Source organism: Trichosurus vulpecula, chromosome 9, assembly GCF_011100635.1.
Source record: "Trichosurus vulpecula isolate mTriVul1 chromosome 9, mTriVul1.pri, whole genome shotgun sequence".
NCBI classification, from domain to species: Eukaryota; Metazoa; Chordata; class Mammalia; order Diprotodontia; family Phalangeridae; genus Trichosurus; species Trichosurus vulpecula.
In genome coordinates, this window is record NC_050581.1 from 57,370,050 (window position 1) to 57,396,621 (window position 26,572).

Here is a 26,572-nt window from a genome sequence, read left to right on the forward strand (position 1 = left end):
TAATTATATATAATCCTTTGTTTTTATTTTTTTGGTTTAGATCTATGATTTCATTATTGTGGGAAACTTCTAGTGTGGAAACTCCCTCTTCTAGTAAAGCTCAGCAATTGTGTGTGATTTAGATTCTCCAAGAATTGCCTGGTGGGCACTGAGGGGCTAAGTGACTTGCCCATGGTCATAGAGTCAGTATGCATCAGAGTCAGTACTTAAGCCAGGTCTTCTGACTCAAAGGCTGGTATCTATCTTATATTCTTCTCTGATTCTTTGTGTTTGCTATTTTGGTCTCTCCAACAAAATAACAAATTCCTTGGGAGCAGGGATTATGTATACCATATATTTCTTTTACATTCTCTTGATGACCAACATGCTACTTACACATATAAGATGCGCAATATATACTTGCTAACTTGACTTGAATTGGAGGATGAGTCTGTCAAAGAATGTCCTCTCCTCTCATCTCACCTTCCTTCAAGTCCCAGATAAAACCTTTCCTTCCATAGGAAGCTTTACCAATCTCTCTTAATTCTAGTGCCTTCCCTCTGTTGATTATTTCCTACTTATCCAGTACATAACTTGTTTGTACATAACTGTTTGCATGTTGTCTCCATCATCTAGATCGGGGGTTCCTTGAGAGAGGGATTATCTCTCTCTGTATCTCTAGTGCCTAGCACAGTGCTTGGCAGCACCAACTGACTGGCTTAACTAGATGGCTAATAAACAGCAAATTTCAGAAAACACTGTTAATGTGAGAAACACTCATTAGCTGGCTCAAGGGGAACAGCATAGGACAGGAGCCAGTGAGGACTCACTACCCCTTTTCTGGAGGATGGTGAGTGTCCTAACTGGTCTCCTTCTTCTCCTTGCTCAGATCCCTCCTTCCCTGCTTCAGTCAGGGCAACTGGGCTACAGCAGAGGTGTCCAACATGCAGCCCACAACACTATCCTGTATGGCCCAAACCAGATATTTTAAAATGTAATGGAGAAATACAAAATAAATAAAAATATAATAAAACATAGATGATACTACATTTTAAAACTAAGTCAATATGTGGTCCACAGGGATCTTATATATGGATTAGTAGCTCCTGTTTCTGTTTGAATTTGACACCACTGGACTACAGTATAACTTTGATCGCAGTCACTGGCTTGCTGAAAAATCTCCAAGAGATTTCAACACCTACCAGATAAAACATAGACTCCACAATCTGGTACTTAAAGCTCTGTGTAAACTGGCTCCAACCTACCAATCTAGCCTCTCTCACACAATTCTTCATGCCCTCTCTGTTCCCACCAAACTGAAACTGGTTAGTAAACCATTCTTTCTTCAAGTTCTACCCTCTTCCAAATCAATGCTATCCTCCATGCCTGGAATGGCCTCCCCATCCCCATCTTTGCCTGTTCACATCTCCTCTATTTCTTTCCAAGGCTGCATTCAGTTGTCAGTTCTAAAAAACCTTCTCTGATGCCCCTAGTTGAAAGTGATTTCTCGCTTCTCAAATTTTTAATAGCACTTGCCTGGACTTTTCCTTTGTACTTTTCACACTCTGCTCGGTTCAGAGTTACTTGTATACTATTTTAGCCTTCCTGCTGGGTTGTAAGTTCTGTGACAGTAGAGACTGTGGTTTATTTCTATATATTCAGTGCCTTGCACAGAGTAATGATAGGTAGTATTTATATGGTGCTTTTGGGTTTACTGAGCACTTATGGATGTTGTTTCATTTAATGTTCACAATAACCCTGTGAGTTAGATACAATTATCCTTCTCATTTTACAGTTGAGGAAACTGAGGCTGACAGGTTAAGTGACTTGCCCTGGGTCACACAGCTAGTGAATGCCTCAGGCCAGATTGGAACTCTGGTCCTCTTAATTCTAATTCCTACACTATATCCAATTGTGCCACCCAGCAGCTGATTGCTACATGGGTATTGAATTGATTATTATAGGGGAAGAAAGGAGAGGGGAAAAAAACTTTCAGTGGAGAGATGTTCTTACCTTTGTCATTCCTTCTTCATTCCCTTCTACCTTTTTTCTGAGCTTCAACATCTGCCACATATCTTGGGCTGGTTTTTTGAAGGGCTGACTGCTTTCTAGCAGCTGCTCTGTAGAGGGCAGAGCCTCCAGAAAGGCCATCTGGCTTTCCACTAGAGAGAGCCGCTGGTCCAAGGTGTTGATAATCCTATCGGATGGTGTATGGTATAATATATCCTCTTCACTCTCCTCTGAATCCTCCCCAGCCTTCTCCCCGGGCTTCTCCCCAGTCTTCTCCCCGGGCTTCTTCCCAGGCTTCTCCCCAGGCTTCTTCCCGGGCCTCTTCCCAGGCTTCTCCCCAAGCTTCTCCCCAAGCTTCTCCCCAAGCTTCTCTCCAGACTTCTCCCCAGGCCTCTTCCCAGGCTTCTCTCCAGGCTCCTCCCCAGGCTCCTCCCCAGGCTTCTCCCCAAGCTCCTCCCCAGGCTTCTCCCCAAGCTTCTCCCCAGGCTTCTCTCCAGGCTTCTCCCCAGGCTTCTCTCCAGGCTTCTCTCCAGACTTCTCCCCAGGCTTCTTCCCAGGCCTCTTCCCAGGCCTCTTCCCAGGCTTCTCCCCAGGCTTCTCTCCAGGCTCCTCCCCAGGCTTCTCCCCAAGGTTCTCTTCAGGCTTCTCCCCAGGCTTCTTCCCAGGCTTCTTCCCAGGCTTCTCCCCAGGCTCCTCCCCAGGCTTCTCCCCAAGCTTCTCCCCAGGCTTCTCCCCAAGCTTCTCCCCAGGCTTCTCCCCAAGGTTCTCTTCAGGCTTCTCCCCAGGTTTCTCCCAAGGCTTTTCCCAAGGCTTCTCCCAAGGCTTCAGCCCAGGCGTCTCTTCAGATGTAACCTGGAAGGGGCTAGGTGGAAGGTAGTCCTTCTCATTCCCTGGAACAACCTTCATCTGCTCTTCCAGGTTGAGGTGTTCTATGATGCTATGCAGCAACATATGCAGGGCATTGAAATTCACCACCCCTCGATCTGGGGTGCCTATTGCAAGATTCAGGAGGTCTTTGAATTTAATGGTGAAGCTCATTCTGTCCCTGGTTTGAAGGGAGCTCCTTACTCTAAATGCTCTGCGCAGCCACAGTGGGAATCTGTTAACTCTCACTTATTCTGGTCGTCCCATAAAGCCTGTCCCAACATACCCTCTGAGGCTTCCGGGGCTAGTGAGCCATAGTCATTGCTGAGAGGAAGTTTCTTCATGTTGCTAGGATACCAAGGAACATTCAGAAGTCAGACAGCCCAGGAGCCCATTACAGGTTGCATGCCAATTAGGAGCACTGGATTGAGGATCAGGAAGCCTCAGTCCTTTTCTTGACTCTGTTGTCAACTCCGAGTGACCTTGGGAAACTCATTTCATCCACAGGGGCCTCAAATTGTTCATCTGTAAAATGTTAAGGTGGTATTATGTGCATCCTTAGTGCCTTTTTAACCCTAACATTCTATGATTCTAAGTACACTATAAAGGGGATAGTGACACAGAGAACGGAGCAGACATCTCTAGAATGGCTACAACAAAGTGTATCCTAGAACAAGGAAAGCCTGGATTCATGAGGAAGTGGGTGAAGGGAAAATAACCCAAGTGAGATTTCTAGGGAACCTATCAATTCAATTACAGATTTCTATCCTGGCAGAACTGAGAGATTCAGAAGGAAACAAAAATATGATATTTCATACCTACATACATAATGTATATATATATATGTATGTATATACTCTCTCAAAAATATATGTGTATGTGTGTGTACACACACACACACACACACACACACACACACACACACACACACATTCCTAAAACTGAACTTCCTCATCACTGTTGAGAGGGTGCTGCACCTGTATAGGAGCTGAAGTGATTTTAAAAAAGTCTTCTTCCCGTTTCCTAGCTTCTTTTTTTTTTAAGCTCTTGAATAACTGACCATTGAAACTACTGACAGAATGTTTTCTACTTTAAAAGCAGCACTGGACCCAAAGTACACAGTATTATGTCCATAGTAAGTGCTTAAAAAATGTTTGTTGATTTAATATATGCTTGTCAACTCTGCTGTAAGTGCGAAGGGTAGGGCCAGACTTTAATTCACTTTGAGAGTGCCTAAGCATACTCATCATTAGTTATTCCTCATTGTTGGTAGATGCCCATCTTGGAGCACGAGAAGGGTACAGAGGGAGCTAGGCAGTCCAGTAGATATTTGGAGTTGGAGTGAGGAAGATGAGCTCAGATCCAGCCTCAGACACTTGCCAGTTGTGTGACTCTGGACAAGGCACTAAACTCTGTATGCCTCAGTTTCCTCATCTGCAAAATAAGGCTGATAATAGCCCCTCTCTCCCTCCTACAGATGCTATAAACATCAAATGAGATATTTCTAAAGGTCTCTGTGAAGCTTCAAGTATACAAATGTTATTTATGATGATGACAGCCTATTTCCTCTAGGGGAGGAGAACTAAACATATTATTATTATTATTGTTTTAGAGGCAATCGGGGTTAAGTAACTTGCCCAGGATGCCACAGGAAGTATCTGAGACCAGATCTGAGCTCAGGTCCTCCTGACTCCAGGGCTGGTGCTTTATCTACTGCACCACCTACCTCCTTCTTAAACATATTATTTAACGGCATAGAGCCCTCACTTTTAGCTTGGAAGAGTATGACTGATATAAGATCCCCCACATTGGTACAGACCCATGATAGCATATGTTTTTGGTTTTAGGACCAGATTTTCTTAATAAATAGCAGTCTCCCAAATTTTTTGGTCATGTATCCCAATCAGTAAAAAAAAAAAAATTTACGCATACTACACCAATATACATATAAACTTATTTATAAATTATATGTTCTTTATTATACTGTACATGATATGTATTGTATGTACATTATAAATGTAAACAATGTAATTAACATTGTAAATGTACACACAATAATGTACATTATAAAACAAACATAAAAAGGAGACATTTTAAAAAGATAAAATTCAAATAATATTTAATCCTAGAGTTAAAAGGAAGCCACTGCCATTTATCAAGTAAAAGAGTAACTCAGTCTGTTGGCAAATGTTTAACAACCAGTTCTCTTAATATGCCCTTTTAAATTTAAAGCTGCATTATTTCTCCATGCCTTTCTTAAGTCCAGACAATCAACCAAACAATAAATGAAGCCCTGATTTATAACATTGCCAATTTCTGACATGCACAATGAAAATTTAACAATTGGCTCCAGCACACCCACCTCTGGCTCAGACTTGGGCTTTAGGAAAATCTTTGGCAGCTTGGTGAAGGTGAGATTGGAGTGGTAAGAGTATTGATGTAGGAAGATCAATCAGGAATAGTCCAGTTTAAAGGTGATAAGAGCTTGAACTAGGGTGGTGACTGTGTGAGCAGAAAGGAGACAGATGGAAGAGGTGTTGTGGAGATAGGGTGAGGTGAGGGAGAGTGAGGAAATATGGAAGATGACACCAAAGTGGGGAATCTGGGTCTCCAGAAGTGTCCACAGAAATAATGGAAAGTTTAGAAGAAGGACTTACGGGGTGGGGGGTGGGGGTGGTGGTGGTAAGATAATGTAATGAGAGCTGTGATAACGCTCATAATCCATTTGCGCCTATTCATCTTGTGTGTGACTCTTTCTGTCCCACCCAAAATGAAAAGGGAGGAGAGGCGCTTACTTCTAGGTCATTCCATGGTGCACAGAGCCTGCCCTCCGAGAGATGCCTGCACAGCCTCAGGTGACCTTCAAGTCATTTTTCAAATGACACCAGAGTTGCTGCTACTTTGGGTGAGTGGTTACTTATTAGGTTATAATGACCCTAAGGGGTCGATGGCAGAGTCAGAAGTGGAGGCTCTAGGAGTTCATACAGCAGAGGGATGGAGGACAATGGAGGAATAACTGGGGTTTAAGAGACAAGACTCACAACTGGTTATTGTGGGGATGATGGTCTGTGACCTATCATCCCATTTACCTTGGGGTCAGGCCCAAACCACATGTTGAAGACCGCTGGCATAAAGAATTTCCAGAGTGCAAACTCCTTCTACTGGTACAAACTGGCCCCTGATCTGCATTTTATAGTCTTATTGGATTGCCTGGGAACACTGAAAGATTAAATCACTTGCCTAGTGTCACATAAGTTGTATGTGGCACATAGGTTAATGACACGGGAAGCCAGGTCTTCCTGCTTCTAAGCACAGCTCTCCATCAACTAGGTCATGCTACCTTTCTATATACATTCACAAAATGCCCAAACTGCCTAGCCCATATTTATTTATGTGTATTCATGCTTATAAAGCAATAACCCATAGGGAGGGGTGTGTCTGAACAAAATGATACCAAAATACCAAAGTAAGGCAGAAAAAATTTTCTGGATTTATTTCCAATTCCATTTTCCTTGAAAGCCAAATCACAATTTTATATTATAAACTTTAATCACAATTTATGTTATAGGAGAACAAATGAAAGATGATAGGATAATGACAACGAATGCTTGATTCACTGAAGCATTGAAACAATGAGTTTACAACTTGTCGAGTACTGTGCTAAGTAAGTGCTGAGGATTCAAAGAAAGGCAAAAACACAAAAACAGTCTCTGACCTTAAGGAATTCACATGTTGGGGAGGAGACAACATGTAAATAAACAGGTACATATTAGATACATGAAGACTAGAAGGAAGATAACTAACCTTAAATAGGCATGGGTTCTTAATCTGATGCCATGAACTTTTAAAAATATTTTGATAACCATATTTCAATATACATAATTGGTTTCTTTTTAAATCCTATGTATTTTATGAATTTAAAATTAATATTTGAAGGGGTCCATAGGCTTCACCAGACTACCAAAGACGGCTATGACACACAAAAAGGTTAAGAACCCCTGCTTTAAAGGGAAGTCTTAATCAAGTAATCAGAATTTATTAAGCACATACTTTATTAAGCCTGGCATGGTATCGGGAGTGAAAGTGGGTGATGGAATATGTGTATGTGTGTGTGTATGCGTGTGTGTGTGTGTGTGTGTATGTGTGTGCATGTGTGTGTATGAAGATGAAAGTTAAACAGTCCCTGTCTCAAGAAAATTTAATAAATGATACAAAGTGAGATGAGGGAGAAGATACTAGCGGTTGGGGGGGAACCTTCTTATAGAAGAAGGTTGGTTGACCTTTCCCCCAAGATAGTGCCAAAGGTGAAGAAGGAAGCCGTTGTCCCCCCCAAGACAGAAGCCAAATCCAAGGAGTTGAAGGCCAAGAAGGAGGTGTTGAAGGGTGTTCATAGCCACAAAAAGAAGATCTGAACATCCCCCACTTTCCGGCTACGCAAAACACTTAGACTTCAAAGGCAGGCCAAATACTCTGGGAAAAGTGCCCCTTGGAGAAACAAGAAATAACCTGTAAGGTGGACACTATACCATCATTAAGTTTCCCTTGACCACTGAGTCTGCTATGAAGATTGAGGACAACACCCTAGTCTTCACTGCGGATGTCAAGGCCAACGAGCATCAGATCACGCAGGAGGTAAAGAAGCTGTATGACATTGATGTGGCCAAGGTCAACACACTGATCTGGCCTGATGGAGAGAAGAAGGACTATGTCTGACTTCCTCCAGTCTATGATGCTTTAGGTATTGCCAACAAAATTGGAATCATCTACACTGTGTCCAGCTATCCCACTCCCCCTACAATAAAAAACTTTTCCAGGAAAAAAAAAGGTAGAGCCTGAGCTAAGCCTTCAATGAAAGGAGGCAATATGATGTTCCTGTATTGGGTGTCAGGACCTTTCCTTCTTTTCCCAAAATGAAAATGGAAGTCATCCCCTGAGGGATGATGGATGACTCAGAGAATGAATGCTTCTGTGAGACTAGTAATTAGCAGCAACTAATAACCTAGGGTGATTTGAATAATCTCAGCAGTTACCTAAGAGATGTTCTTCAAATTACCTTTTGGATTTTACCTTTGGATAGAGGAAGAATTCATGACTTAACAAGTGACAGAGGATCACAGAAAATAAAATGAACACTTTTGATTATATAAAATTGAAAAGTTTGTGCACATGCAAAGCTAATGCAGCTAACATTAAAAGGAAAGCAGTAGCTAGAAAAAAATCTTTGTGTAAATCTCTCTGATAAAGGTCTCATAGCCAAAATACATAAGGAATTGATTCAAATTTATGACTGAATTATTCTCAAATAGATCGACAATCAGAGGAGATAAAAAGGCAGTTTTCAAAGGAAGAAATACAAGGTACCAACAACCATATGAAAAAATTCTCCAAATGAATAATTAGAGACATGAAAGTTAGAGCAACTCATGTCTGTCAGACTGATAAATATGACAAATGCTGAAGGAGAAAACAGGCACATTAATGCACTGCTGGTGGCGCTGAGAATTGGTCCGGCCATTCTGGAATGTGATTTGTAACATGATCAGGAAGTTACTAAACTGCACATTTTGCTCAATTACACAATTCCTAGGCTTATACCTCAAATGGATCAAAGAAAGAGGAAAAAAAAAAACCATATGTACAAAAACATTTATGGCAGCTCTTGGGGCTGTCCACTTCCTGGAGAACGGTTAAACAAACTGTAGTATAGGAATGTAATGGATTGCTCTGTAAGAAATGACAGAATGAAAAGCTTCAGAGGAAACCTGGAAGACCTTGATAATCATTTAATATCAATTTAGTAACTTCAATAAGGGCCAGAGCCTGAACTAATCAACCAGAAGCAAAGCCGGGACTCTAACAGCTTCTTTGTCCTCTTCCTTCAACAAGCCCAGATGGGGCTGACTTAAGAGCATTCTTTCCTCTGTCTATGGCCACTGAGGATGAGACCCTTAACCTGAAACATTATTTCGAATAATGGGACGTTTCCTTATCTCAGTATTTTATGGACATATACTCTGTTGTTGGTATGTTAATGGTAAAGAAAATACAGATGTCCTGGATCATAATTTCAATGGACATTTTGTCAACTCTCTTATTGTATTTACAACCTATCCAATTAAGAAATTCCTTTCTTATACTGTAATTAAACATACATGGAGATCATAAATTTTGTGTGACACAGACATGCTGAGTTGGGACTGTCCTGAAATGCTATTAAGCCTTCTCTTTTGTTCAGACAGTCGGAACTTGTCCTCTGGTTCCTTGTACGTACAAGTTGGCTCCGCTAGCTTTAAGGGAATAAACAATATGAATTTACAATATCACCTAGCTGGTTTGCCTCCTTTAACCAAACTTTCAGGTTGACAACCTCTATGAACTGATGCAAAGTGAAATGGTCAGAACTAGGAAAAAAATTTATAAAGTGACATTATAGATGATAACAACTTTGAAAGATTTCAGAATTCTGATTAATGGAATCATAAAACATAAGTCCAAAGGACTGAAAATTAATGACTTCCTCCTAGTGATGGCTTTAAAAGGCATAATGAGGCATATACTTTTGACAAGGCCAATGTGGAGATTTGTTTTGCTAGACTATGTTTATTTATTATGAGGATTTGGTTTTTCTTATTGTTAAGTGGTGGAGAGGCAGTGGGAAAGAAAGAATAAAATAATTTTGAGAGATATAATATATACATATATACAGAAACTGAAGTGTTTAAGTGGCTCTTGAAAAACCATAAATTTCTCCTTCAAGTAAGAGCTGCCTTAACCTAGTGTCTGACTAAGATTTTTTTGTTATAAGGGCTTCTAATGGGAGTGGGTGGGTAGAAGGTGTTAGAAAAGTAGCAAAAATTAAATGAAGGAAGGAAGAAGAAAGGGAAGGAAGAAGGAAAGGAACAAAGAAGGAAAGAAAAAGAAAGAAGAAGATGAAGGAAGGAAGAACATCAAAACATTTTTTAAACATGCAGACGAAAAACTTCAGAGGGAAACATCAAAATGGGGTAATTTTTATATTATTTTTGTCAAATTTACTATATTAAAAAAGATGGACTTAGAAATTCATGGTTTCATAGACAATCTTTTTTGTTCTTTGTATATTTAAATGTTTGTTAATTGTCAAGTTCATACAAAAATGAAAAAATATTTATATTGACTATATCTGAACCTGAATTTGGTGACAGGAACTCTCTTGGAGTTCAACTAACAGAATCTTTCTCTGGGGGCAAGCTTTTGTGAGGGTAACATTCCTTCCCCTCACCCACTCCTCCTGTAGGCCATATGGCCCCAAGAGATAAATCTGAGGTTTTGGACATTTCCTCTATTCTTTTTTAGTTTTGGGGAAAGGAATAGAGTCTCTGCCTAGAAGTCCAAAAATACATGGAGGATGTTGCCGGCAGCCCAGCAGTGACTTCCCAAAGGGCACAGATCCAGAGACACCAGTTCAACTGGGCTTTGGATCTGAACTTGGTGGGAATAATGCTACATAGGATCTGGCTACATATGAGCCTAATCCCTTCCCTTTCTCCAGAGACTGAGATGTTGGGGCAAATGCTTATATGTTTGTTCTTGTTTCGAAGTAAATATCTCTTTGTGAAGGCTAATCTGATGTTTAATGTTAGAAGCAGCTTGGAGTCAGGAAGACCTGAGTTCAAATTCTGCCTCACAATTACTAGCTGTGTTAGCCTGGGCAAGTCACTTAATCTCTGTCTACCTCAGTTTCCTCAACTGCTGACAGAGATAATAATAGTACTTGCCTCAAAGGGTTGTTGTGGGGATCAAATGAGGTAATAATTGTAAATTGCTTAGCACAGTGCCTGGCACATAGCAGGTACCTAATAAATGCTTATTCCCTACACTTTCCCTTCCCTTAGTAGTTAAATGGAACTAAGGTGCTAATCACTAGGCCCCTAAAAACAAGCAGAAGAGAGCTAGTGGGCGTTCAAGCCAGTGGCAGAGAAAAGACTCCCCAAGCCTCTCAGTATAGTGGAGAACCTGAGGGGATTGTAAAACATAATATGCCTGGCCCTGAAGAGTCAGGCCAGAGGTACTACACCAGTGCGAATCAGTTTCAATCGGCCACCTAAGTCTCAGGTGTCTAATGTGGTCTCTCAGAAGCAAAACAGCACACATTGTAATTTTCAGAAACTAGCTCTGTCCAGAAGGGCAACCTGGATATGAGTAATTAGGACTTGTACTGTTTCCAGTCTTCTGACACTTTTACTTGCCTCCACATGGTCCAGTGACACTGGTCTCTACACTGACCAACGAATCCAGAAATGTAGCCCCATATGAAAGGGGTTCTGCCAACCCTCATATAGATCTTTATTTAGCTTACTCTGCATAGTGGTATTCATAAGGTATCTGTTTAACTTACATTGGTGCATTGGAAAAGGACTACAATTCATTCTGTCTCTGTTCTCTAAGTGATATCAACAATAAGCATTTATGGTTCAATTGTTCAGTTGTGTCCAACTCTGTGACCCCATCTGGGGTTTGCTTGGCAAAGATACTAGAGGCGTTTGCCATTTCCTTCTCCAGCTCATTTTACAGGTTAGGAAACTGAGGCTAATAGGGTTAAGTGATTTGCTCAGGGTCACATAGCTAGTAAGTGTCTGAGGCTGGATTTTAACTCAAATCTTTCTGACTCCGGGCTCTGTGCTCTATCCACTGAGCCACCTAGAGAATGGGTCCTCTTGTTGGTTGATAAAAAGAAACACATTGATGGAGATTCATGAGTCTTGCATAGATGCTGACCTACAAAGTGCTTCAAACATGAGGTAAATTTCGGGGGACCCATGTATGAAGGGAGCTCCAGATGCTATGTAAAAAATGGAATAGAATCATACAGGTCTCATATATTTTGAAGGTCTTCATTCAGATAGTCCTCAGCACTAGGGAAAATGTAATCTCTTACTGGTCTCATATAGTCCCCTGCTGGACAGAGTCAAAACCTTGTACTATTCAACAGACCTTGTCCTGAAGCTTATTGCAAGTGAGAGACCATGTTGGAATGGCTCTTGTGATGCTAAAGGCCACTGCTATACTTTCAAGTATTAATGATGTGATGCGAAAGGATTCTCCTCCCTGTATACTTAAATAGGAACGATTTGGCAATGAGTCAGTCCTGATGGGAGATTTTGTATTCCAGAGTATCTTTTTCTAGCTGGAAAAGGTTATCCCTTACATGCTGAAGGGCTGGTCGGTTGCCAGGAGCCAATTAACATGATTGGAAATGAACAAATGATTGTTTTCCTAGATGAATCTAAGAACTATGTCAGAATTGTAAAGAGAGACTTGCCCCCTTTGTATAGGCAAGTAATTTTTAAAAGTACAAAAAGAGTAAAGAATGAAAATTGTGTTTACTGTGCTCTCTGAATATCTCCTATAAGAATACTTATCTGGGAACATATTTTTCTGTGGGTAATAAAAAGAAAGCTAATTTGCTAGTTTGGCCTAAATATTACAGCCTGGGGGGAAAATTGGAGGTTGGATTGAAAGCTAAAATAAGTCATCATAGTTCAAAAAGTCTGAAAGGCTTAGCATAAGTTATCGTTCAATGGGGCTCGTCAGTATGAGGCTCCCCCAAGGGGTACTGGCATATTTAGTGTATTTCTTGGCTGCATGGGCTCAGAGTCCTGTTTGAGGACTTGGACTTCATTTATTTTTTTATTTATTTTCAGGCAAAAAAGAGGTGGTGAAATGTATAATATCCTTGACCTTCACATTTTTTGCAATATTATATATATATAATCAACTTCATAACATAAATAATCAAAGATATTGATATTTCATATAAAACTCTAGCAATTAAAATGTCTGTTGAATTTATTATGGGCTGTGGATTCACACATGATACTGAGGAAGTCTGATGTGAGAGAGAGAGAGAGAGAGAGAGAGAGAGGTCAAGCAGTCAAAATGAAAAAGGGAATTAACAAATTAAGGAGAAACAAAAGACGTTATTAGAAACTATTTTACTCAATTATATGACAAAAAGCAGATATCTTAACGTTATATGGATAAATTTTTACAAAAATATAAATACCCAGATTAATTGAACAAGAAATAGGTGGTTTAAATAGCCTAATATCAGAAAAAGAAAACTGAATAATCCATGAATGAATTCCTAAAGGGAGAAAAGACCCAAAACTAGATGGATTTACAAGTGAATCTTGTCAAACATTCAAAGAAGAAAAACAAAAACCAATCCAATTTTAATATTATAAACTGTTGGGAATAAAAAAACAGGAAAAGAAGAGATCCTATCAAAGTTCTTCTATAAAATAAATATAGCCTACTTTAGGAACAGGCAAAGCTGACAAAGAAAATTGTAGACCAGTATCAGGAATATTGACATAAAAGCATTGAATAAAATATTATCAAAGAACTTAGAGCAATATGCTAAAAAGGTCATATACCAGGTTGGATTTATATCACCCAGGGTTGGGTCAATACTATTAAAACTACAAATATAATAAACCTTATTAAAAATAAAAACAATTAAAATCATGTGATTATATCAGTAGATGCAGAAAAGGCTTTTGATGAACTCTAAAGGTCTGTATAGTCAAAGCCATGATCTTTTCAGTAGCAATGTATAGCTGTGAGAGTTAAACCATAAGGAAAACTCAGTGCTGCAGAATCAATGCTTTCAAACCATGGTACTAGAGAAGACTTTGGAGAGTCCCTTGCATAGCAAGGAGATCAAATAAGTCAATGCTTAAAGAAATTAATTCAGAAAATTCATTGGAAGATCAAATACTGAAGCAGAAGTTTTGGCCACATAATGAGAAGACAGGATTCATAAGAAAAGACCCTGATATTGGGAAAGATCGAAAGCAAAAGGAAAAGGGGATGGCAGAGGATGAGAGGAATAGATGGTGTCATGGAAGTAATGAACATAAGCTTGGACAGAGTTCAGTAGATAGTGGAGGGTAGAAGGGTCGGGCATGTTATAGTCCTTTGGATCGTGAAGAGTTGGACACAACCGAACGCCTGAACAAAAATAACAAAATCACCATTTATGTTTAAATTAAAAAAAATAGGAATAAATGGTTCTTTCCTTAACTGGTAAATAGTATCCATCTAAAATCAAGAGCCCACATTGGTTATAATGGTAAATACTAGAGACCTGGTGAATAAGATTAGGGATAGAGTAAAGAGGTCCATTACCATCACTGTAATTTTACATAGTTGTTGTGGTCATCCTTTATTTCTGAAGAGGCCCAATGACATCACAAGGGTGATGTCTTGACTTTTGAGTGAACTGGATTCAAGTGAGGCAGAGTTGTGTAAAGTTGACTCAGACATAGTTCTAGAAATGCTAGCTATAGCAATTAAATAAGAACAAGAAACTGAAGGAATAAGCACAGGCAAAAAGGAAACAAAATTATTGCTTTTTAAAGATGATATGATGGTTTACTTAGAAAAACCTAGAAAATTAATAACTTCAACAAAGTAGCAGGGTACCACACAAATTATCAGCCTTTCTGTATATTATCAACAAAACTTAGCAGAGATAGAAAGAAAAATTCCATTCACAGTAAACTACAAAATGTAGAAAACATTTGGGAATCTACTTTACAGACACAAATAAGAATTATATGACTATAACTATAAAACATTCTTTATAGAAATACAGACTTGAATCATTAGAGATGGTATATGCTTATCCCAACATAATAAAAATGACAATACCGCCTAAGTTAATTTATTTACTCAATGATATAACAACCAAACTACCAAAGTGTTACTTTACAGAACTAGACAAAATAATAACAAAATTTATCTGAAGGAACTGAAGTTCAAGAATCTCAAGGGAAATAATGAAAAAAGTGGGAAGGAATGGGGTCTAGTGATAATAGATCTCAAATTATCCTATAAACTAGTAGTTATCAAGACTATTTGGTATTGGTTAAAAAAAATAGAAAAGTTAAGCAGTGGAACAGATTATATTCATAAAATGTAAAAGTAAATGAGCAGAATAGTATTTTATTAGTAAACTCAAAGATCCCAGGTACTAGGGCAAGAAATCAACTATTGGATAAACGCTGCTTGGAAAACAGGAAAGCAGCCTGCTAGAACTAGGTTCAGACTTATGTCTTCTACCAGAGACCATAATAAGATTCAAATAGATACATGACCTAGTGTTTTTCCAGAGGCGGAAGCTGCCAGCAGGAGCCCCTGGCGCTTGCTGTTGGGCAGGAGCAGAAAGAGGTTGGAGTGAAGCAATTCCTGTGAGCTGAGACCTGGAGCAGGAGTGAAAAGCTGCCTGCATGTGAATCCAGGTGAGAGTTGGAAGCAATCAGCCCACAGAGGAAGAGCCATAAGAGGACTTTACTTGGACGATTTGTATTGATTAAGAAGATTGTTCTTATTGTGACCTAGGGGTGGATGGTGTGATATTTTCTGCTACCCCTTAAAGATGCATCGTGCTAGAGAAGACCCTAGCCTGGGACCCCCTGATTGTATAAACAAGTATTTTGGGGAATGCTCCTGAATGCAACGATATATGCTATGTGCCATATGTTATACTGAGTGTTGTGAGATACAGCGTCAGATATATATTAGATGATATGTTTTGCTTAAGGATGCTGTTCTGAATGTTGTGCTTTACTTTATTGAACAATGCTTTAGTTTGCTGCTGAATAAATAAAGAGTTCATTATACTATGTGATTAGTCCCTTGAAATTATTTACAGCAGCAGTACTCAAGTGTGCTGCCATGATTGGCATTACACCTAGATAAAAAGGTCACAATTTTAAGAAGCACCAAATAATTTAAAGGGACACCTTTCAAGCTATGCAAAGGGGAAGGGTTCTTGAGCAAACAAAGGTTAGGGAGGATGATAAGAAAAAATAGATAATTTTGATTACATATAATTGAAAACTTTTGCACATACGCAAAAGTTCCACTGTGGTTAAAATTAAAAAGAAAACAGTAAACCAGAAGAAACCTAGGTTCAGGCTTGCCTAGGCAGGATGTGTAGTTTAGAGGCCACATGCACATGGCTGCCAAAATACTGGGTAGGAAGCGATTAGGGCAAGACACTTCTCCCCACAACTGACTTTCAGAAAACAGCTCCAACACGCTCTTTAGTCAGGATAGAAGAGAGAGGCTGAGGGTTTGGTTGGTCAGTTTTGCATTTTTGCTGAGTCATAAGTTCTGCCCTATTCATACCTAATAAGAGGATTTTTCATTATTTCAAAGTACGAGTTGTTTTAGACTTGAGTCACACATTGAAGTAACCCAGTCCTAAAGCATTGACGTGGTTGCCAGAAACCAAGAATGGCAGCTCTGAGAACACTCCATGAGATGATGAATATAGACCAATTCAACCTTGTCAGGGTTTGGATTAGGTTTCTGCTGAGTTCTATTCTAACGTTCAAATTCTGTGATTCTCAAAAGTTTGATTCTCTTGTTCAAGCTTAGAGACAATCTTGTGAGTTCAGGTGATTTAGAATTTCCATAGGGTCAGAACTGAATGGCAACGGGGAATGAGTCCTCTGGCAACTGCTACAGCACTTTTGGAGAGGCTAGCCACCAACAAGAGGACTGAGCCAAGTCTGGTGGACTTGACTGGGTAGTGTCAGGATAGTACAGAGCTCAGGTAAAACATAAAACATCTAACTGAGTGTTCTGCAAATTGTTTTATGTTCTGATAGAGTTTAAGTAGTAGCCCCCAGAAGATTGGAATAGTAGTTACAAGTGAAGTTAATGAGTCTCATTTTAAGTTTGTTTTTGTCAAATGTGTGCTTATGAATGCCCTGTATTTAAAATTCTTTTTGTATGTAGGAATAAATTACGTGTCCCAAATATGTTTCATACTGTACATTGAGTATTCTCTTATCCCCTTCTTTTTTTTTTTTGGTGGGGCAGGGAAACCCTGGATGTAAGCCTGAATGGTGTAATGAGCCAAGCAGTATAAGAACAGAGAGTTTAGTGCCATCTCATTAGAGGCTAGGCTCCCTAGGGTTCTGGGTACAGAACAGGGAATGGACCCAATGCCTCAACCTCTATGGGTCCAGCAGTGGCTCCTTAAAGTTAGACATGAAATATCTGAAAGAATCAGAAGACCTCCAGCTCATTGAATAGATCTCCTTATAGAAAGAGATTAATCAGGCTTTAAAGGGATGAGAACACACAGGAAAATTTCAACCTGTATGAAGTTGTACATCTAATCGGCTCTAACTGGATGTGATTTTCAGTTCTGTGAAGTTTCCTAGCACTTAACCTGTAGTTTCTCGTACAATCATTGAGACTTAGGAGGCTCAAAGCAAAATACTTTTATTAGCGTAATGAAGGCCATCCCATGGAACGTGCTTAGAGTCACCTTTCCCAGTTGAGGCTGACCTCTCAGTAGCCCTGGGGCCTTTTTGAATGAAAACAGTTCATTCCTTCAACAAGATAACATAGCAAAGTGCTTTTCAAACCTTAAAGTACTACATAAATGCTTGTTATGATTATTATTATTAGTAATAATAATAATAAGTTTACACTCTAGGGAAACAATACATATATAAATATATACAGATAAATAGAGTGTTTGTCAGGAGAGGCCCTAGCAGTTAGTGGGATCAGAAAAAGGGGGCTCTTGAGTTGAATTCAGAATCTGTGAATGTTTTTGATATGATGTAGTTCATTTCAGTCTCATGCCAAGTTTTCACAGAATCACAGCATCTCAGAATTTGAAGTGAATTCAGAGGCCATCTGGTCCAACCCAAACTTGGAAAATAATCAACTCTATAAAATACCCATCAAATAGCCATCTAGCCTTTGCTTGAAGATTCTAGTGAGTAGGAAACCACAGTCCCCCAAGGTAACCCATTCTACTTTAGGACAGTTCTAATTATTAGAGAGTTTTTTTTTCCTTAGACTTTTCTTCATTTCTACTACTTTTTATTGTTTAATAAAGTGATACTCTTTGTCACCTTCACCATCCTCTTCCACAGTGCTTTGCAAATATGTTTCTATTCTAAGCTAGTGTTGTCCTTCATTACCACCTTTTTCCTTGGCGAGGAGATTAAGTGTTCGCTGACTAAGGTGGTTCCTGGATTCTAAGTTAAACTTTTGCAGGGAACAATCATAATAAAGATCAATCTTTGTCTGTTTCATGTCCCTTTGATTAAAACTGAAGGATCATTTGGAAAGTTCAAGTTAAGCTTGTTTGCGGCGTCTTCTCTTTTTTTAGTCTTTCTTCTAATTTGATGGTGATTTTGACCTTTGCTGTGACATGTCAAGGGTCTCATTACACACAGAGGGAAGATTCTGGCACAGTCCCTACATCAGTCATCAGTCATATTCTAAAATACTGATTAATAGGATCACAGCTCTAGAGATGGAAGGAATCTGAGTAGCCATATGGTCCACCCCTTTCAATTTACAGATGAGGAAACTGAGTCCCATGGAGTCAAAGGATTTGCCCAAGGTCACACAAGTACAAGTATCAAGGGTGGGATCTTACTCATCTCTTCTTGACTCCGTAGCCAGCGCTGTTTGCATTAGAATGTGCAACCTGCCATTGTTTCATGTTTACTAACATCGATTTCATTTTTTGTGATGTTGTTCGGTGCTTGCCACTTCTGGCACCTTCTGACTTTCTTTTGGAAGAAAGTATTCATGATATACAAGTACAGTTCTTTTGAGTAGTCTATGGGTTTTTTTGGCCTCTTGCTCTAAAGCCTGAGCCATATTTTGTACCATATTTTCTACCATCTGTGCCCATGACCATTTTTGCATTGAAGCCATTAATTATCAAAGTATATATTGACCTTGTCAAGTTCTTCATACAGTTTCTCTTCCTCTTCCGCCACAGATGTTAGCACATAATCTGCGGTTATCTTCTTGCTCACACACATCATGAGTACTGCAAAGGGAGATGATGAAGTATCCCATGAAATGACATTTGTTTAGGCTTTTGCCGCATCTGCACAATGAAATGAATGGATGTCTTTGTTTGTGTCTCCAAGCGGGAACTGTGTGCCACCTTCCTGCTTAACTGTGATTTCTTTTATCTTCTTGGTTCGTCTTAAGAATATAAATACTGATCAGGTTCCTTTCTTCCCATGGCATGTCAACATGCTGATCAGTGGAAAAAGGTTTCACATTCTGAGGGCCCACAGTTAGACTGATGTTTGTAGGTGCGATTCTTCATATTCTCTGCCTCCTTATCTTCCATTCCACCACTGTCATTCAGAAAGCAAAAGGGGGCCACACAAGAATGATGGTCATTTTAAATTTTTCTTTGATTCATGGGTTGGGAAGGAGCATCAAATTAAATTTTCAAACTCTAGTAATAATGGAAATTAAAGTATCAATACCACAGCCAAAAAACTAGGCCACAAACTATACATTAATAATATCTGGCATTTATGTAGTCACTATATGCTTTAAGGCTTGCAAAACACTACACATACTGTTACATACATATAACATACATATGTTATTTCATTTAACCCTGAGAACAACCCTTGGAAGTAGGTACTATTACTATCCCCATTTTACAGACGAAGAAACTGAGACGACAAACAGAGGTTTGATGTACCTGGTGTCACACGGCTAATAAGTGTCTGAGGCCAGACTTGAACTTAGGAAGATGAGTCTTCCTGACTCAGGGCCCAGTGCTCTATCTAGGTGCTCCAGGTGGGTTGCTCTTCTGCTTCATTTAAATAAGCATTCTGGTTTGATTTGTAACTTTCACTGTAGTTGCTAAGCCAAAGAGAACCACTTAGAAGGATCCTGAAAAATGCATAAAAGATTCCAGATTATGTCTATTACTCTGAGCTCTCTTTGAATATATGGTGTCATCATCACTCTTCTTGCAACGGTATAATCTATTTATATAATAATATCATCTACTTACATAATAAACTTTTCATTCTAATAGATGTGACTTTACATATAATACAGAGGCTTCCCCCCAACCCCCTTGACAGTTGTTGGCTGTAAAGTAATTTATCACACAATAGCTAATCTACCAATGAGCTTAGCTTTTCTTAGTTATGTTGGCCCTTGGGCAGAAGTCTACTACTGGGACCATACTGGAAGATCTATTAGCAGGTCAACATTTATGCTCTGCTAGCATGGACTTTGAGAACCCAGGGTTATCTTCATGGTGCATTGATGCATCAGAGAAAGACTTTGTGGAAAGACAGAAATAAAACAGCAATGTGCCCAGGAAAAGGCAACCTGCATAGGTAATGCATTAGAAAATAAACCAAATAAAGAGTGAGGAGAGGAATTTGAAAATGTTTACCAGGGCAAAGATAAAACTAATAAAAAATGTAACCACTATCTTCAAGTATTTCATAGAATCATGGATTTGGAGGTAGAAGGAATGTCAGAAATCATCTAGTTCAGGGGCAGAGTGAGGATGGCGGAGTAAAGGCAGGGACTCACGTGAGCTCTCCCAAATCCTCCTCTAAACAACTTTAAAATTACACCTCAAAACGAATTCTGGAGTGGCAGAACCAACAAAAGAATGAAGTGAAACAAATTTCCAGCCCAAGACAACTTAGAAGGCCAGCAGGAAGGGTTTGTCTCACTGTGGTAAGAGGGGAGCTCCAGTCCAGTGCAGGCTGTACCCTGGCAATCCAACAGCAGGCCTTGGGTGGCAACTGAATGGGGACAGCAGTAGCTTCTGGAACTCTCAGTCTACAGATAGGAAGGAAGTTGGACAACTGGTCAAAAGGAGATGATAGGGATCCCTTTGCTGGCACTGGAAGCAGAATTACATTGCATCGCTCATATACAGTTCCACATCGCAGTCCCAGGGCAAGAAGAGGCACTAGCAGGAGTAGAAGCCTGGGTCACAGTTCCAGGGTCGAACAGAGTGCTTGTGGTCACTGAAAGACCAGAGCACAGACTAGGAAAGCAGTGACTATACTTAGATCATGCCAACCTGGAAGAACTGAAAATTTACAGACCTCCAGAACTAGCTCTGAAAACAGCAGCATGTAAAACCTGAAGATTGGAAGAGTACCCCCTTCATCATGGGAGCGGAGCCCAATTTTAACATCAAGTTAAAAGTCAAGAAATTGGGACACTAATTCACTGTTGGTGAATTTTGGAGAGCAATCTAGAATTACGCCCAAAGATTTATTAAACTGTCTTTATTATACCCTTTGATCCAGCAATACTGCTATTAGTTCTGTTTTCCAAGATGATTAAGGAAAAAGGAAAAGAAATTATATGTTCTAAAATATTTATAGCAGCTCTCTTTGTGGTGGCAAAGAACTGGGAATTGCAGGGATGCCTGTCATTGGAGAATGGATGAACAAGTTGTGGTATATAATTGTGATGAAATACTACTGTTATAACAAGTGACAAGCTCAGGGGCACCTACGTGGCCCAGTGAGTAGAGCACTGGCCCTGGAGTCAGGAGGACCTGAGTTCAAATCTGGCCCCAGACACTTGACACACTTACTAGCTGTGTGACCTTGGGTAAGTCATTTAACCCTGATTGCCCTGCCTTCCCCCCTCAAAAAAAAAACTTAAAAAAAAAGAAATGACAAGCTCATCAATTTTAGAAAAACATGGAAATATTTGCATGAAATAATGAAGAGTGAAATGAACAGAACCAAGAGAACATTGCATATATTAACAGCAATATTGCTTTAAGAACAATTTTGAGCGACTAAGTCCTTTTGAGTATTATAAATGACCAAATTAACTACAAAGGACCTATGAAGGAAGATGCTATCTGCCTGCACAGAAAAAAAATAATAGATGTATAGTATGATTTTACATATATATATATATACACATATATATGTGTATATATATATATATATACATATATATGTGTATATATATATACACGTGTGTGTGTGTGTGTGTGTGTGTGTACACACATATTTGTATCTAATGGTAACTATCTCTGAGGTGGGGGGGAGGGAGGGAAAAATATAAAAATTACACAGCAGAAAATAAAAGAAAATGTAGAAGGAAGCATAGAAAACAGAGTAGCTTTGAAAATGACAAGTAGTACTTACATAGTTTTTTCTTTTTTAAAGTAAACAGTGTGAAATGTAAATTCATGGTTTTATAGCGAATCCTTTTTAGGCTGTGCTGTGTACATAGAAATATTCTCTCTCTCTCTCTCTCTCTCTACCTCTCTCCCTTATGTATTTAAGTTCAAAACGGATTAAAAATTTTTTTCAATTCAAGAAATAGGCAGGAAACATAAGCAAACAACAAAAAAAGAACCTGACCATAGAAAGTTACTATGGTGCCAGAAAAGATCAAAACACAAACCTAGAAGAAGACAATAATGTCAAAACAGCTACATTCAGAGCCTCAACAGAAAAATGTGAATTGGTCTCAGGCCCAACAAGAATTCTTGGAAGAACTCAAAAAGTATTTTCAAAATCAAATAAAAGAGGCAAAAGAAAAATTAGAGAAAGAAATGACAGTGATGCAAGAAAATAATGAAAAAAAAAACAATCAACAGCTTGGTAAAGGAGACACAAAAAATAACTGAAGAAAACAGTATCTTAAAAAACAGAATAAGCCAAGTGGTAAAAGAGGCACAGCAATCTAATGAAGAGAACTCCTTAAAAAAGCAGAATTGCTAAATGGAAAAAGATATTAAAAAATTCACTGGAGAGAAGAAATCATTTAAAAGCAGAACTGACCAAAAAGAAAGCGGTACAGATATTAGGGGGTGAGAAAAAGAGATATACTAGTATTGAAGGGAAAAAATCCCAGGGATTCAGGGATCCCAAACTTCCGAAGGCAAAGTCATCTGGAATGAATTCACGGACTCGAGCAATCTTTAAGTTAAGTTGGCAAAAGTTTATTGTTATGCTTTACAGTGGGCAAGAGTTCTTAGGGAACCTGTAATCTAAAAGAGGACACAATTATATCTTATATTGGGCATTTTGGGGGGAAACGTGTCAAGTTTCTTGATTAGTGTGGGATTAGGGAGTGGTTTAGGTGTGGTTAAGGAGGGGTTAGTTCTTAAAGGAACATGCAGTTTTAGTATCTACTGTGCAGGCTTATTACCCAGAGTTCACCGGGAAATAGCCCAAAAGGGGCTAGGAGGAGGTGTGGTTTTGACTGTGAAATGTCACTAAGTCAGCCAAAGGTCAGGGCTGGCTGAAGATATCTAGCTTGCTTCCATCAAGTGTCTTGTTAGTCAAGATTAATGTAAGGGAGTATACATTTGACTATGTCTAGGATACATATCAGTAAGGTCAGTAGGCAGTAAATATTTTTATGTCTCGGTGCACAGCCAATTAGCAATACATAGGGAGTCTAAATTAATAAATTCTATAGGTGCAGCTGGTTGCAGTATCAGCAGGAGAGATAAGTGTTTTGTTAAGGCATGCTGCCCTTGAGCTGGAGAGAATCTGCTAGGGCCAATGCTTTGAAGTTAGGGAGAGATGTGATTTTAGAATTGGGCTTCAGGCACAGGCACCCAAGCAGAGGCTGTTAGAATTAGGGTCCAAACACAAGCACCCAAGCACCCCATCACTAGGAGAAAGGAGAAGTAGAATGGGATAAATTATCTCACATAAGAGAGAGGCAAAAGAGCTTTTACAATGAAGTGGAATATGATGCATAGGGGTAGCAGGCAATGCTTAAACCTTACTCTCAACAGAATTGGCTCAAAGAGAGAATAACATACATACTCAGTTGGTTATAGTAATCTATCTTACCCTACAGGGAAGTAGGAGAGGAAGAGGATAGGGGCTGATAGAAGGGAAGGTGGCTTTGGTACAATTGTCAGAAACAAAACACTTTTGGGAAGGGATATAGTGAAAGGAGAGAGAGAGAGAAGGATAAACAGAGGTAAAAAATAGGATGGAAGGAAATAAACAGTTAATAATCTTTAGGAATAGATCATCATCTCATACTGTATACTAAGATAAGGTCAAAATGGGTACATGATTTAGACAAAAAGGGTGATACCATAAGTAAATTAAGGAAGCATGGAATAGTTTACCTGTCAGATCTTTGGATAAGGGAAGAATTTACGACAAACCAAGAGACAGAGAGCATTACAGGATATAAAATGAACAATTTTGATTACATTAAATTTAGAAAGTTTTGCACAAATAAAACCCATGCAGCCAAAATTAGAAGGAAAGCAGAAAAGTGGGGGGAAATTTTTATAATAAATTTCTCTGATAAAGGTCTCATTTCTCAAAAAAAAATAGAGAACTGAGTCAAAATTATAAGAATACAAGTCATTCCCCAATTGATAAATGGTCAATGGATATGAACAGGCAATTTTCAGATAAAAAAAATCAAAGCATTTTCATAATTAAAACAACTTTGAGATACTACATACCTCACATCTATCAGACTGGCTAACATGACAGAAAAGGAAAATGAGAAATGTTAGAGGGAATGTGGGAAAATTGGGACACTAGTATATTGTTGATAGAGTTGTGAACTGATACAACTACTCTGAAAAATAATCTGGAGCTATGCCCAAAAGACTATAAAACTGTATACCCTTTGACTCAGCAATACCACTACTAGATCTGTATCCAAAAGACATTAAAAAAAACCAACAAAAAAACAAAAGGAAAAGGATCTATATGTACAAAAATTTTTATGGCAAATCTTTTTGTGGTGGCAAAGAATTGGAAATTGAGGGGATGCCCATCAACTGGGGAATGGCTGAACAAGTTGTGGTATTGGTTGCTGTCCTTTATGCTCGAAGAGGACCAAAGTGACATCACTATGTTAGAATATAGTTACAGTGTGTCCAACTGTGGCTGATCAGACCAGTATGAGCTTGGAATGCTTACCACAGGTCAGGCACAATAGTCCATGCGAACATTTGGGGTGGATACTCTAAATCTGCATATCTCGTCTTTCTTTTGAGCTACCTCACTTCTGCTTTGCTTATAAAGCACAGCACCTTTTCTGATGAGGGCACACCATGCTGGGCAGTCTTGTGCCAGTGTCTCCCATGTCACACAATCAATTCCAAAGGTCTTAAGGTAGACCTTGAGAGTGTCCTTGTATTGCTTCTTCCAACCACCATGTGAGTGCTTGCCTTATGTGAGTTCTCCATAAAATAGTCTTTTAGGCAAGTGTAGGTTTGGCATTGGAACAACGAGGCCAGCCCAGAATAGTTGTATGCTCATGATTATGATGGAATACTAAAGGGCAGGATACTTTCAGAAAAACGTGGAAACACTTCCATGAACTGTTGGAAAATGAAGTGAACAGAACCAGGAGAACATTGTACACAGTGACAATATTGTACGATGATCAACTGTAAATGATTTAGCTATTCTCAATAATACAATAATCCAAGGTGTTTTGAAGGACTTCTGATGAAAAATGCTATCCACATGCAGAGAAAGAACTGATGGAGTCTGAATGCAGATTGAAGCATACTTTTTTTTTCAACCTTTTCCTGTTTTGTTTTTTGGCTCTGTTTTCTTTCACAACATGACTAACATGAAAATGTTTTGTAAGATGCATTATATCAAATTGCTTTTTCTCTCAAGAAGGAGGGAAGGAAGGGGGGAGGTATAGAATTTGGAACTCAAATTTTTGAAAAACAAATGTTAAAAATTGTTTTTACATGTAATTAAAAAATTTTTAAAATAAAGAAATCATCTAGTTCAATCATTAGTTTCCTTGCCTCCAAAACAAGGGAGCTACCTTATTTTAGAGGCTGAGAGAATTTAAGTGACTTGTCCAAGGTTAAGCAATAAGAGCAAATTACAGAACTTAGCATCGAAAACCTTGGAAAGTACTGTCTTGTGCAGGGACCATACTCATCCTGTTTGGACAAAGGGGAAGAACTATAAGCAACGTTTAGAAGTCAGAGAAGGATGTCAGACTTATCTAAATCAACAGTGTATAACAATTTTCTTATTTTTGTTTAGTAGTTTCAGTCATATCTGACTCTTCATGACCCTTTTGGGGTTTTCTTGGCAAAGATACTGGAGTGGTTTGCCATTTCCTTCTCTAGCTCATTTTACGGATAAGGAAACTAAGGTAAACAGAGTTAAATGATTCACCCAGGGTCACACAGCTATTAAGTGTCTGGGGCCCAATTTGAACTCAGGTCTTCCTGACTGGAGTACAGCACTCTACTGTACTACCTAGCTGCCCTATATAACAATTAGGATTATTCAAAAGTAGAATGGGCTGCCTTATTACATCAGTGGTTCCCATTCCCCTTAGATAAATGGCCAAAGGACATTAACAGAGTTTTCAGAGAAATCTAAGCTATCAACAATCATATGGGGTAAAAAGGCTCTACATCACTAATAGAGAAATGCGAACGAATACAACTCTGAGGTTCTACTTCATACCCATCAGACTGGTAAAGACAGCAAGTGAGGAAAATTATAAACGTTGGAGAAGCTGCAGGAAAACTAGCACATTAATGCACTGTTGGTGGAGCTGTGAATTGTCCAGCCATTCTGGAAAGCAGCTTGGAACTATGTCCAGAAAGCAACCAAATCCTGCATACTCTCTGACCTAGCTATACTACTACTAACCCTATAACCCAAAGAAAGGAAAAGAAGAGAAAACAATCTATGTGTACAAAAATATTTGAAGCAGCTCTTTTCATGGTGGCCAAAAACTGGAAACAAAGAGAAGTATGCCTCATTGGGGAATGGCTAAATTGTGGTAAAAGAATGTAATGGGATATCTTCATTCCATAAGAAATAATGAAATGGACAGTTTCATAATGATGGAGAACCCCCTTGAGCCTGATGGGGTACAGTCCCTGGGAACC

At 39.1% G+C, this 26,572-nt stretch overlaps 1 protein-coding gene across 1 annotated transcript in view; it reads right to left on the reverse strand.

Moving 5' to 3' along the window:
- The window catches only part of C9H16orf96 (chromosome 9 C16orf96 homolog), a 61,111-nt gene extending 58,084 nt beyond the window's left edge, over positions 1-3,027 (reverse strand). The window contains exons 1-2 of the mRNA XM_036737465.1: positions 2,835-3,027; positions 1,993-2,258 (exon numbers count right to left, since the gene is read on the reverse strand). Coding sequence (XP_036593360.1) covers positions 1,993-2,258; positions 2,835-3,027 — 459 coding nt within the window. The remainder of the gene's footprint in view (positions 1-1,992; positions 2,259-2,834) is intronic.
- Positions 3,028-26,572: the final 23,545 nt, after the last annotated feature.